The sequence below is a fragment of the Schistocerca gregaria genome, chromosome 1 (assembly GCF_023897955.1).
Source record: "Schistocerca gregaria isolate iqSchGreg1 chromosome 1, iqSchGreg1.2, whole genome shotgun sequence".
Lineage (NCBI taxonomy): Eukaryota > Metazoa > Arthropoda > Insecta > Orthoptera > Acrididae > Schistocerca > Schistocerca gregaria.
Window position 1 is genome coordinate 783,895,619 of NC_064920.1, and position 12,598 is coordinate 783,908,216.

Consider the following 12,598-nt stretch of genomic DNA (forward strand, 5'->3'; position numbering starts at 1 on the left):
GGAATGCAAATGATTGCATTTAAGTAAACTTTTATTACAGCATCACAACAGAAGTTAGATTCCACATAAGACTCAGTTTGAGTAACAGATAAATTGATCATCCTGTATTCGATATGAGTAACAGAATCAAAGAGTGTAGTGAAATTGATCAAATGATCACACGAACACAAGTACAAAGTCAACATTTCACAGTGGAAATACCAGTACAGTGGCATGGAGCCCTGGGAAGGCGAGTGGTGAGGGAGCAGGAGGCTCCAACAAAGACTGCTGGCTACATGATGTGGAGTGTCTCTCCTGGTATCTGCTGCAGCAGCATCACATTGTGGTGTAGACTCAGTGAAATGCTCTAATGGATGGGCTGCAGAACAGGGCTGGTGCGTGGCCTGGATCTGAGCAAAGAGATACCTGCTGGAGGCTGTGATGCAAGTTAAATACACAGCAAGTGGAGAAATATCTGTGGGCTCTTGACAGACACATGACGCACGGCTGCAAGCTAGTTCCCTTGATTGCAGCATTACCTTTGCTACTGCCACTATATGCACTGCCTAGGAGTGGTGCTGGTGACCATGGAGGTGCCTGCTAGTACAATCTGTCAGTAGACTGTAATCAGTACAGTGTCCACAACATACAGGGTACTAGCGTGGCTCATAAACAGTCACTGAAGGAAGGTCATCTGTGATCCTGAAACATACGACCCGCTGATTGTGGACATTGTGCTGGTAACAAGAGTGGCTCACAAACGACCAGCTACTATACCTCTCCACCCCTTCAGAAAAAGATGGAGGAGCCATCTTGACACTAGCTAAAACATCCTGCAATCCATCTCTCAGCTGTGAAAGGTGAAACCAAAGAAAAAGAGAGAGATTGCTATGACAACAAGTGCCCACTGGGTAGGGGTGTTTTCTCCCTTGGTACGATGCAGAGGATAATCAAGGATGAGGGTATATCTCAGTGGCTGCAAGCCTGTCACCCCAGAACCTGTGACCTGAGGTTGAGACGTACCATTCACAGTGGTGTTGGACAGCCCAGGCCTGGCAGTGAAAAAGGTGGCATATAGCAATCCTGAAACAAAAAATATACATGATGACTGTGGCACTGGAAGTGCAGACCGACATGACCAGCTGATGGAGCAGTCCCAGAAGGAGCTATTGAAAAGTCGGAGATGACTAGCCAATGGCCCATGGGAGCAAGCGCAGTGACTGACTGGAGCCAGTTGGTGAGGTGCACATACACTGCCGGAAACAGATGACGGAAGCCACGGGAGCAGCCAGTGGAGTGGTGGCAGTGGGAGGCCAGACAATACCACTGTAACTACACTGGGAACATGATAGTGCCAACAGACAGCATGGTATTGGCGAAATGCTGGTGGCACTTGACCATTGTGGCCACTGGGAACATGGCAATGTGACATCCACAAAGCCAGTGGGGTAGTGGTCACTGGAAAAGAAACACCAGGCAAAAGGAGGGAGCAGATGCCAGGGATCAGAGCTAGATGGGGAAGTACTGAGGTCACTGAGGACAAGGATAGCTGAAAGGTTCAAAAATATGAATTATATCAAGAACAATGAGTGCAACTGAGTAGGCATTTTGTCCATAGGGTGTAAAATGCAGTGTGTGCAGGAGTACATGAATGGGAAAGGCCAGTAGAGAAAAAAATATAAGGAATGTAAAAATGAAGTGAAGAGGAACTGACACGGACACATGAGAGAGAAAAACCACTACCAGTTACCCTGAAAAAATGGAAAGGTGATGAGCATAGGAGCACAGGAAGGACCTACACCACAGAAACGTAATGCAACACAGAGGTGTTTGCTAGAGCACTAGAATGGACTACACCACAGGAACGAAAAGAAGAAGGAATGATGAAGTACCAAGGGAATCAAGAAAAACATGTTGTCACAAGTTACCCAGAAGAAGAGGTGCACCTGAAAGAGGGGGGGGGGGGGGGCGGCTGGTCCTTTCATGAGTTCGTGTGTGGTGCACACGGGGCCCCAAGCTATTGCAGCCAATTCGTTCTTCCCTGGCCACATTTTCTTCACCCTGCCCTCCCTCCCTATCCTTACTCCTTCCCCAATGCCCCCTCCTTCCCTTCTGTGTTCTGATTTATAATGACCTGACTATCCACCTAGTTCCCTGCATTGCTTGCAATTTTGTTCCTTCTGCCTGTTCTTTCATTCTTTTTGGAATTTAGGTCCACGTTTGGGGTTTGACCTCCGCTTCTAAATTTTCTGTTTTTTAGTGTGAGCCATTTGGGGAAGAACTCCCTTCCTAGCATCTATGGTGTGGATTCTTCAGCGCCTTCCTTCTCCTCTCCCTTCCCCATTGTAGCCTCCTTCCATCCTGCTAGTACAACAGCATGTGTAGCCACCCTGTGTGGTGGGGCTGTTATTTACTCATCTGGCTGAGGGATCACACTACTGATACTTGAGCTGTTCCCTCTCCACGTATTCCAAGAGTGGTTGCTTGTCTTCTTAGAGCATCGGAACACCTTGCAATGTTCACGATGCTAGTTGGTCCTTGCTATGGCTGAGTGGCAACCATTGGGAGAGCTCCTGATCAGAGTGGGTGGTGTCAGTGTGGATGATTGGCGCATTAAGCATAGCAGGCTGCAAAAATCTGGCTGTTCTCAAACGACTGTCTCTTCGAATAGGGAAGGAACATTGAATGCTGCTTCATATGACCCGGCGACTTCCCTTCCCTGCCTACACCATGGGAAGAGTGCCAGGCTCACTGTCTTGGGATGTACACTTTCTGCGCCATCTCGTCTGTACTAGGATGGATGGGGATAAATTTACCGCCACAAAGCCATTGTTTTTTGTGGAGGATATTGAGGACAAGTTTGGTGGAGGCTCTTAGTAAGAAGCGGTCAGGCTTCCTGTAGATCAAAGCTGCTTCTGCTGCCCAGTCCGCAGCTCTTTGTGCCTGTGATCGTCTTGGCAATGTCCCAATGTCTACTACTTCTCACCAATCTCTGAATATGGTCCAGGGACTGATTTTTCATAGGGGCCTCATCCTGCAAACTGATGAGGAACTCCGAGCTGACCTGGAGCAATGCAGCGTTCATTTTGTTCGATGTTTGCAGAAAGGTTGCAAAAACAACTCACAGATACTGGCACCTTCATTCTGGATTTTGAGAGGGATACCCTCCCAGAGAAAGTCAAGGTTATGTGCTTGGACACCCACTCCATGAGGGAAGCCCCCTGTGTTCCACCACCCGTGTGTGTCAATTGTCATGACCAACATTTCCCTCACTCACTGAATTGCCTGGCTTACAAGAGAGTATAGAAGATCCAAGAGTACAAGTCCCTGGATCGCCTGTCTTATGCTCAGGCTCACCAAAAGTATGAGAGGCTCCATCCAGTGGCACTGTCATCAACTTTTGCCTCTGTTACATCCTTTCTCTTTCCTACCTCTTCCTTACCCCAATCCTGTCCCCCTTCTCTGCAATGCCCATGATCTTCAGCCAGGGAGCTCCTCCCCCTTCCTGGGCAAAGAAGTGCCCCCCTTCTTTGGCACCTGCCAGTGATCAGGCTGCCCCCTGGGACCCCTCCCTGGCAACTCTCAGGCTGAAAGCCTCCAACCACTCGGCCACCAGATGCACTATCTTTGTGGCTCAAGGTCATCCATTCTCTTTCGGTCCCAGATCTTGCAGATGCCTGCCCTCCCTTGTGCCCTGCCCTCCTCCACCTCTGAAAGCGAAGAAGAAGAAACATAAGTCCAAAGACAAGCAGTTATTCGCCCCTCTTCTTAGTTTGTACAAGGGTTGATGGGGAGTCTTTTCTCTCAACAAAGCCTCAGTTCTTCGTCGAACATTTAGAGGACAAGTTTGGGGAGGTGGAGGGCTTGTCAAAAATGCGTTCTGGGTCAGTCCTGATACAAACGGCATCCTCTGCCCAGTCACGACGGTTACTCGCTTGTGACAAGTTGGGGGATGTTGCCGTTACGATCACACCCCATAAGAGTTTAAATATGGTCCAGGGAGTTATTTACCATAGGGATCTTCTTTTGCAGTCTGATGAAGAGCTGCGCGCCAATTTAGAGCGCCGAGGTGTACATTTCGTCCGGCGCGTTCATCGGGGTCCGAAGGAAAATCAGATTGCTACTGGTGCCTTCATCTTGGCCTTTGAAGAGGATACATTACCAGAAAAAGTCAATGTGATGGTCTACCGATGTGACGTTAAGCCCTATATCCCTCCCCCGATGCGGTGCTTTAAGTGCTGGAAGTTCGGCCATATGTCTTCTCGCTGCACTTCCAGCCTCACATGTCGAGATTGCGGACGCCCATTACATCCCAATACTCCATGTGCCCCGCCTCCCATCTGTGTCAACTGCGGGGAGCACCATTCACCTTGCTCGCCAGACTGCCGAATTTTCCAGAAAGAGCGTAAAATGATGGAATACAAGACCCTGTACCGACTAACCTATACTGAGGTCAAGAGGAAATACGACCGACTCCATCCTGTGAGAATGACATCTTCCTACGCTGCTGCTACAACACCTGTGCTAGCCCTGTCTGTTTCTCAAATTGTGGCCGGATCGACGAGTAGTAAAACTCCTCCTGCCCCCTCGCCAGTGGGGGGCTCTACCCACCGGGTTGCTCTTGCGCCACCTACCTCAGGAGCAACACCAACCCACCCATCGGGGACGTCCGTTCCCACTTCTAAGCCGGAGAAGTGTCCAACTTCTACGGCTTCTCACGCTCGCAAGGGGTCCCTTGGGTCCCTCCCTTCCCAGGTTTCCGCCAGCGAGAAGCCTGACGACCGACAATGGCGTAAGTGCCCGCAATCAGCTGGTTGTAGGGCTTCACGATCCTCCTCCGTCACGGAGACTGAATCGGTGAAGCCCTCCCAGCCGGTGCAACCCAAGGAACGGCGTGAAAACCCAAGAAGAGCTCTCAGCCCAAGGAACTCACAGTGACAGCCATCCCACCACAACCTTCCAGCTGTGCGTCTGAGGATGCGGTGGAAATTCTTGTGTCCGCTGAGGACCTCGATCTCGCCAGTCCATCAGACGCCATGGAAAGCACAATCACAGGTGCTAAATCAGAGGCAGCAGGTGACCCAGCGGCGTAATCTCCCTTCCCAGTCCCGTCAAGCCTTTCTCTGCCATGGACAACACCATCCTCCAGTAGAACTGGAGCGGTTCCTTCCACCATCTAGCTGAACTCTGCCAACTTATCAGCCTTCACCCTTTCCTCTGCATTGCTCTGCAGGAAACTTGGTTTCCGGCAATGCGAACCCCCGCCCTCCGTGGCTATCGGGGTTATTATAAGAACCGGGCAGCTTATGAAAGGGTGTCTGGTGGCGTGTGCATCTATGTCCTGAACTCTCTTCACAGCGAGTCTGTACCTCTCCACACACCTTTAGAGGCTGTCGCTGTTCGGGTGTGAACGCCACAGGCTATTACCGTCTGTAGTCTTTACCTTCAACCGGATGGTGATGTCGCGCAGCATGTCCTGGCTGCTCTGATAGCTCAATTGCCTCCACCTTTCCTGTTACTGGGCGACTTTAACGCCCATAACCATCTGTGGGGTGGGTCAGTGGCAACAGGTCGAGGCGCCATCGTTGAGCATTTATTGTCGCAGCTCCATCTCTCGATAATAATGATGGTGCCTTCACACACTTAAGTGTGGCGCATGGCACATACTCCACCATTGACCTTTTCATCTGTAGCCCTAGCCTCTTACCGTCTGTCCAATGGAGAGTGCATGATGACCTGTGTGGTAGTGACCACTTTCCGATCTTTCTGTCACTGCCACAGCGTCAGTCTTCTGGGCGCCCTAGCAGATGGGCTATGAATCAGGCTGACTGGGACTTGTTCTCCTTCACTGCTGCTATTGAGCCTCTCTCTAACGATGACATTGATGCAGTGGTTCAGTCGATCACCACCGGCATCGTTACTGCCGCCGAATCTGCCATTGCCCATTCTTCTGGGTCCCTTCGGTGGCGGGCTGTGCCTTGGTGGTCGCCTGAGATCGCTGAAGCGATTAAAGTTCGCCAGCGGGCGTTCCAGCGTCACAAGCGACATCCCTCAATCGACCACCTTATCACCTTCAAACGGCTGCGTGCGTGAGCCCACTGCATTATCCGCCAACGCAAGCAGGAGTGCTGGGAACGGTATGTGTCCACCATTGGCCTCCATGTCACTCCATCGCAGTTCTGGGCCAAGATTCGCTGCCTCTATGGCTATTGGATCCCTGTCAGTGTCCCTGCGCTCTCACTGAATGGAGCAGTTTGTACTGACTCCGACGTCATTGCAAACCGCTTGGCAGAGCACTTTGCTATGAATTCCGCTTCTGCCAACTACCCCTTGGCCTTCCGCTCCATTAAGGAGCGGATAGAACGTCGGAGTTTTTCTTTTCGCACTCACCATCCTGAATTGTACAATGTTCCATTCAGTGAGTGGGAATTTCGAAGTGCCCTCGCCGCTTGTCCTGATACCGCTCCTGGGCCAGATAGAATCCACTCTCAGATTCTGAAACATCTTTCAGTGGACTGCCAGTGATGCCTCCTCGATCTTTACAACTGCATTTGGGTCGAGGGTGAGTTTCCGTCGCAATGACGGGAAAGTCTTGTTGTCCCCATTCTGAAACCAGGGAAGAACCCTTTGGAGGTGGACAGCTACCGTCCCATTAGCCTCACCAACGTTCTTTGCAAGTTGCTTGAACGGATGGTGAGCCGGCACTTGAATTGGGTACTGGAGTCTCAAGGCCTTCTGGCTCCATCTCAGGGTGGGTTCCGTAAAGGCTGCTCCGCCGCCGACAATCTGGTGAGCCTGGAGTTGGTCATCCGTACTGCCTTTGCCCGCTGTCAGCATCTGGTTGCTGTCTTTTTCGACATGCAGAAGGCATATGATACGACATGGCATCATCACATCCTTTCTACGCTTCATGGATGGGGTCTTCGGGGCCCTCTGCCGATCTATATCCGCAATTTTCTGTCGTATCGTACCTTCCGCGTGCACGTCGCGGCCTCATATAGTTCCTCCCAAGTCCAGGAGAAGGGTGTGCCACAGGTTCTGTTCTCAGTGTGTGTCTATTTTTAATGGCTATTAACGGGCTCGCTGCGGCTGTGGGAAATACTGTCTCCACTTCCCTGTATGCTGACGACTTCTGCCTTTACTACAGCTCTATTGGCATTGCAGCTGCTGAACGTCAGCTACAGGGCGCAATCCGCAAGGCGCAGTCTTGGGCTGTAGCGCATGGTTTTCAGTTTTCCGCAGCCAAGACCTGCGTTATGCATTTCTGCAGGCGACGCACTGTTCAACTGGAGCCGCGGCTTTATCTTGATGGCGAGCTTCTTAAAGTGGTGGAGTCCCATAGGTTTTTGGGGATGGTTTTTGATGTCCGGTTGACTTGGCTGCCTCATATTCGGCAGCTTAAACATGCGTGTTGGCGGCATCTAAATGCTATGCGATGCCTGAGCCACACCAGGTGGGGCGCTGACCGATCTACAATCCTACGGCTTTACCAGGCGTTAATCCAGTCCCGTCTGGACTACGGGAGTCTGGCTTATGGCTCAGCATCCCCATCTGCTGGACCCAATCCTCCACAGCGGGATACGCCTTGCCACTGGTGCCTTCCGAACCAGCCCTGTGGACAGCATACTTGTGGAGGCAGGTGTCCCTCCACTGCGATCACGACGCCAACAATTACAGGCTGCTTATGCTGCCCATGTTTTTAGCTTGCCCGGGCATCCAAATTATCGTGTCCTCTTCCCGCAGTCAGTCGTTCATCTGCCAGAAGGTCGGCCCCGGTTGGGTTGTCCGATCGCTGTACGTGTCAAACAGCTTGTTTCCTGGCTTGGGTGTTTCCCTGTTCCACCTCCTTTCCTTGCCCCTCTGCGTACACCCCCGTGGTGTGTGCCTCGCCCTTGCCTTCGGCTCGACTTGGCACATGGCCCGAAGGACTCAGTCCCTCCGGATGCCTTCCGACGCCGCTTTTATTCCATCCTGGCCACGTATCAGGGCTCTGGCGTTGTCTACACCGACGGTTCGATGGTTGCTGGTCTAGTCGGTTATGCACTAACTCTAGGGGAGCATTTTGAAGAACGTTCGTTGCCGGCTGGCTGCAGTGTTTACACTGCTGAGCTGGTCGCCATCTTTTGTTCCCTAGAGTATATCCGCTCCTGCTCAGGTGAGTCCGTCGTTATCTGTAGCGATTCCCTGAGCGGTTTACGAACTCTTGACCAGTGTTTCCCTCATTCTCGTCTGGTGATGGCTATCCAGGAGTCCCTGCATACTCTCGCCCCTAGCGGCAGGTCAGTGGTCTTTGTTTGGGCCCCAGGCCATGTTTGTATACCCGGCAATGAAACTGTTGACCACCTGGCGAAAGAGGCCACCAGTGCGCCATCTCTGGAGATTGGCCTCCTGGCGGCTGATTTGCGGGCAGTCTTACGCCGCAAAGTTCTCTTGTTTTGGGATGCTGAATGGCTCTGTGCTGTCAAGGACAGGACGACTGTGTGGCGGTCATCCATGCGAGCCAACCGCAGGGACTCAGTCGTCCTTTGTCGGCTCCGCATTGGCCACACCCGTCTCATGCACAGTTATTTACTGTGTCGTGAGGATCCCCCTCTTTGTCGTTGTGGGGCATCCTTGACGGTGGTAGATATTCTGTCGGAGTGCACCCTTTTAACCGTGCTCAGGCAGACTTTTGCAATGCCTGACACGCTCTCTGCTCTTTTATCAGATGACTCTGCCATGGTGGACTTGGTTTTGTGTTTTATTCGGGCAGGGGTTTTTATCCTTTAATCTGAGTGTTTTTTTAAGTGTTGATTCTGGCTTTTAGCCTCTGATTTTAAACTGAGTTTTTAAAGTGTTCTTGGTGGTTGGCTTTTCCTCTTTTTCTCTACGGTCGGCCAACCACCGTCACACTGTGTGTTTTAATTTGTTTTGTCTGGTCTCTGTCAGAGTATTTCATGTCATGTTTCGTCTGCTGTCTTTCCTGTTGTTCGTTTTTTATTCTCTTCGGGTGGTTTTAGTTTTTATGGAACAAGGGACCGATGACCATTGTAGTCTGGCTCCTTTAATCCCACAAACCAACGAACGTTAGGCATATGACATGGGTTGGCATCATCACATTTTAGTTACCCCCTATGACTTGGGCTTCCATGGCCCCCTTCTGATTTTTATCCACGAGTCTCTATCTCACTGGCTCTTCCAGGTTCGATTGGCACTTCACTCAGCACCACTCAGATTCAAGAGAACGGTATCACACAGGCTTCTTTGCTAAGTGCCACATTCTTCCTCATAGCCACCAATGGGTTTGTCACCTCTGTTGGGTCTGTGGTTACCCCAGTGTTGTACATCAATGATTTTTGTATCTGGTGCAGCTCCCACTCAGTAATATCTGTTGAATGCTCGCTCCAAGGTTCCATCCGAAGTGCCTCTGCATGGATCATCTCCCATGGTATCCAGTTTTCTCACTCCAAAACATGGGGTTTGCATTTTTGTCATTGACCCGATCCAGAACTTTATTTAGGCCATCAGCTCCTCGATGTTGTAGCACAGTCTTGTTTCTTAGGCCTTATTTTTAATAAAAAGCTGACAAAGCTGCCTCATATTCGCAACCTAAAGGCTACATGCATGCGGAAGCTTAATGCTCTTTGCATCCTGGCCCACACATTTGGGGGTGCAGACTGTACCACTCTCCTCAATCTTTACAGTACTCTGGCCTTGTCCAGAACAGATTATGATAGTCAGGTTTATGGCTCAGCAGCTCCTTCCACTCTGCAACTACTTGACCCTGTTCACCATTGTGGGGTGCGTCTGGCTATTGGTGCCTCTCACATTAGTCCCGTTGACAGTCTCCTCACAGAAGCAGGCATTCCTCCTCTACAAATACGAATGAGCCAGTTCCTTCTTTCTTATGCAATTGCCATTCGCCAATTCCCTGACCATCCCATGTCCTCTGTCCTCTTTGTAAATGTGGGATGTCTCCCTCCTGACAACTGCCCACGGGTGGGATTGCTGGTTGGCATGCATCTCACTTCCCTCTGTTGGGATCTCCATATCCCCTCACTGGAACACATCCTGTATATTTTCTCCCACACCCTCCATTGGATTGTGCCTAGACCATGGATTAGGATCAGCCTATGCAGGGTCCTAAGGTCTCTGTCACCTCTATGGTTCTCCAGTGTCTTGTACATGCAATCCTTGAAGAGTTCCAGGGTGCTGCTATTTCCTACACTGATAATTCTAAGACAATCAATAAGGGGGGGGATATGCTTTCACATCTCCTACTGCTTAGAATGGCTTTTATTACCAGGATCATGTAGTGTATTCACAGCAGAGCTACTAGCCATTCACAGAGCCTTCCATTTTGTTTCTCAGGCCTCCATCCACAGTGTTTTAATTTGTTCTGTCCCAATGAGCAGCCTGCAGGCTATTGACAGATGCTGCTCTCGTTACCCTTTAGCTTCTGCTATCCATGACTTTCTCTCTCCCCTTGGCTGTGCCACCTGCTCATTGTCTTTCTCTGTATCCCAGTTCAGATGGACAAACCATATTAGATCTTGTTCTTCGTTTAGGGGAGACAAGATCTGCAGGAGAGGATAGGATTTTTGGTACACAAACTCTGAAGTCTTCCCAACACATTTGCTGGCAGCAGTGACCAATCGCTTCACAGTAACGAGGACAATTTTCAGCAAACAATGGCTAACTTGTCTTATGTTAGAAAACAGTGTTAACAATGGGGCTGAATTGTGGCTGGAGCAATGTTTTATTGAACAGTAACAGAAGTTTTAAAATAGTTTTGTTGAGTCTCCTTTATTTCTGGGTCTATTAAGCTAAACGTGAAGCAGCTGTACACAAAATGAGATACCTCTTAAGGGAACTGAAAAAAAAACCTGGAATAAAAAGTTGCTAGTTGTCTGATACTTTCTCAAGGTTATAATCACTAAAAATCATGAAAATAGCATTAATGTACAATAAATACAGACCGTAAGCAGTTCCTTTCAAAGGGAAAACTACATGTGACACAATATGTTAGCTATAATATTTGCCACATTAACTGTGAATCACAAACACTGGTTTACCATGAAATTTCTTATGCACAACTCTTGTAACTTCCTGAAATACTAAAAAATATGAATATAATTATTTATGTAGATATTATTCCAGAAAAAAGTTTACTGACACAGTATTACTCTCTTGTAGATGTGGCAAAAAATTTGATTCATGATTGTGAGCTACTTCCATTACAGTGTTCCTCCCTAAGACAAAACAAAAGTCATTAGTAGTTAAATTTGTGCAATTAAGGATGTTTTGGACTAAAATCTGTGTGACAAAAGTAGTTATTCAGGATTCTTCTTTTGTTAACTGTCAGTCAGATTTTTTAAAAAAAGCCTCCTGTTGGAGAATTTGGGTCACTGCTAAGCATCACCACACAATAAGTTAAAAGAAAGGGAGAAACTTTTGTTTAGTGCAGGCCACTTCAATGCTTATTGCAAGCATTGTTTCTTTATTATTTTGCATAAACTTAAATGTGTTTAAGGAACAGATTGCTTGTCCAGCTTGATACACTAGTTTTTAATAATTGCTATTACTTTTAACATTAAGTTCTTTTTACATTTGGACTGTGAAGTCTTATTTTCTATGTTACTGAATTTTTCTGAACTTGTTTAAGTAGAAGTCTTAATTTGTCTTGCTTTTCTTATTTTCAGTGTACCCCCAGCAAATGTAATTTCAAATTCCACCATACAGCTAACAAAAAGTAAGGACTTTGAAATGGGTGATGTGGAAGAAGTCCAGGAACGTAGAGACGTCCTGATTGAAAGAAATCCCTCTGTTGAAGAATCAGAACATCAGAAAACAGCACCAATTCAGATACCAAGAGTTTCAGCTCGTGTAATCACAGGTGCAGCAAATCAGCAAAACCAGGGTGCAATTCATTGGTAATTCAGTAATTCTCAAATCAATTTCATTGCTTTTTACTCTTTAAGTTATTTTTACTACAGAAGCACAGTCTTTTAAAAATTCGAGTTATAGTTGTGTCTGTCTGGCTTTAGAGAAATAATATATCAAGATACTGACATTTTAAATAAGGATTCAAATATGTGGATTTTCTTCTGAAATCCAATACTAGGCCTATAAATGTCTCAATAATTGTATGAACTATGTTTAGGAATCCATTATCCTCATTGAATATATTCAGGCTTTGTAAGAATTGCTTGTACTTATATTTGAAGATGACATATTGTAATATGTCCAATAGCCTTATTAAATTAAAACAATTGTAAAAAAAAAATTGTGAATTTAAGATTTAAGCATGATTTATTAACAAACCATCATCGTCCTTTGAGTTATTTAATTCTACATCTACATCTATATTTATATTCTGCAAGCCACCCAATGGTGTGTGGCGGAGGACACTTTACGTGCCACTGTCATTACCTCCCTTTCCTGTTCCAGTCGTGTATGGTTTGCTGGAAGAACGACTGCCGGAAAGACTCCGTGCCCACTCAAATCTCTCTGATTTTACATTTGTGATCTTGTCGGGAGGTATAAGTAGGGGGAAACAATATATTCGATACCTCATCCAGAAGCTCATCCTCTCGAAACCTGGACAGCAAGCTACACCGCGATGCAGAGCGCCTCTCTT

The 12,598-nt window shown here is 48.1% G+C and overlaps 1 protein-coding gene across 2 annotated transcripts in view; it reads left to right on the forward strand.

Moving 5' to 3' along the window:
- The window catches only part of LOC126269161 (WD repeat-containing protein 11-like), a 220,153-nt gene that overhangs the window by 18,498 nt on the left and 189,057 nt on the right, over positions 1-12,598 (forward strand). For both annotated transcript variants that reach the window (XM_049973970.1, XM_049973972.1), the window contains exon 2: positions 11,661-11,891. In XM_049973970.1, coding sequence (XP_049829927.1) covers positions 11,725-11,891 — 167 coding nt within the window. In that variant the 5' untranslated portion in view covers positions 11,661-11,724. The remainder of the gene's footprint in view (positions 1-11,660; positions 11,892-12,598) is intronic.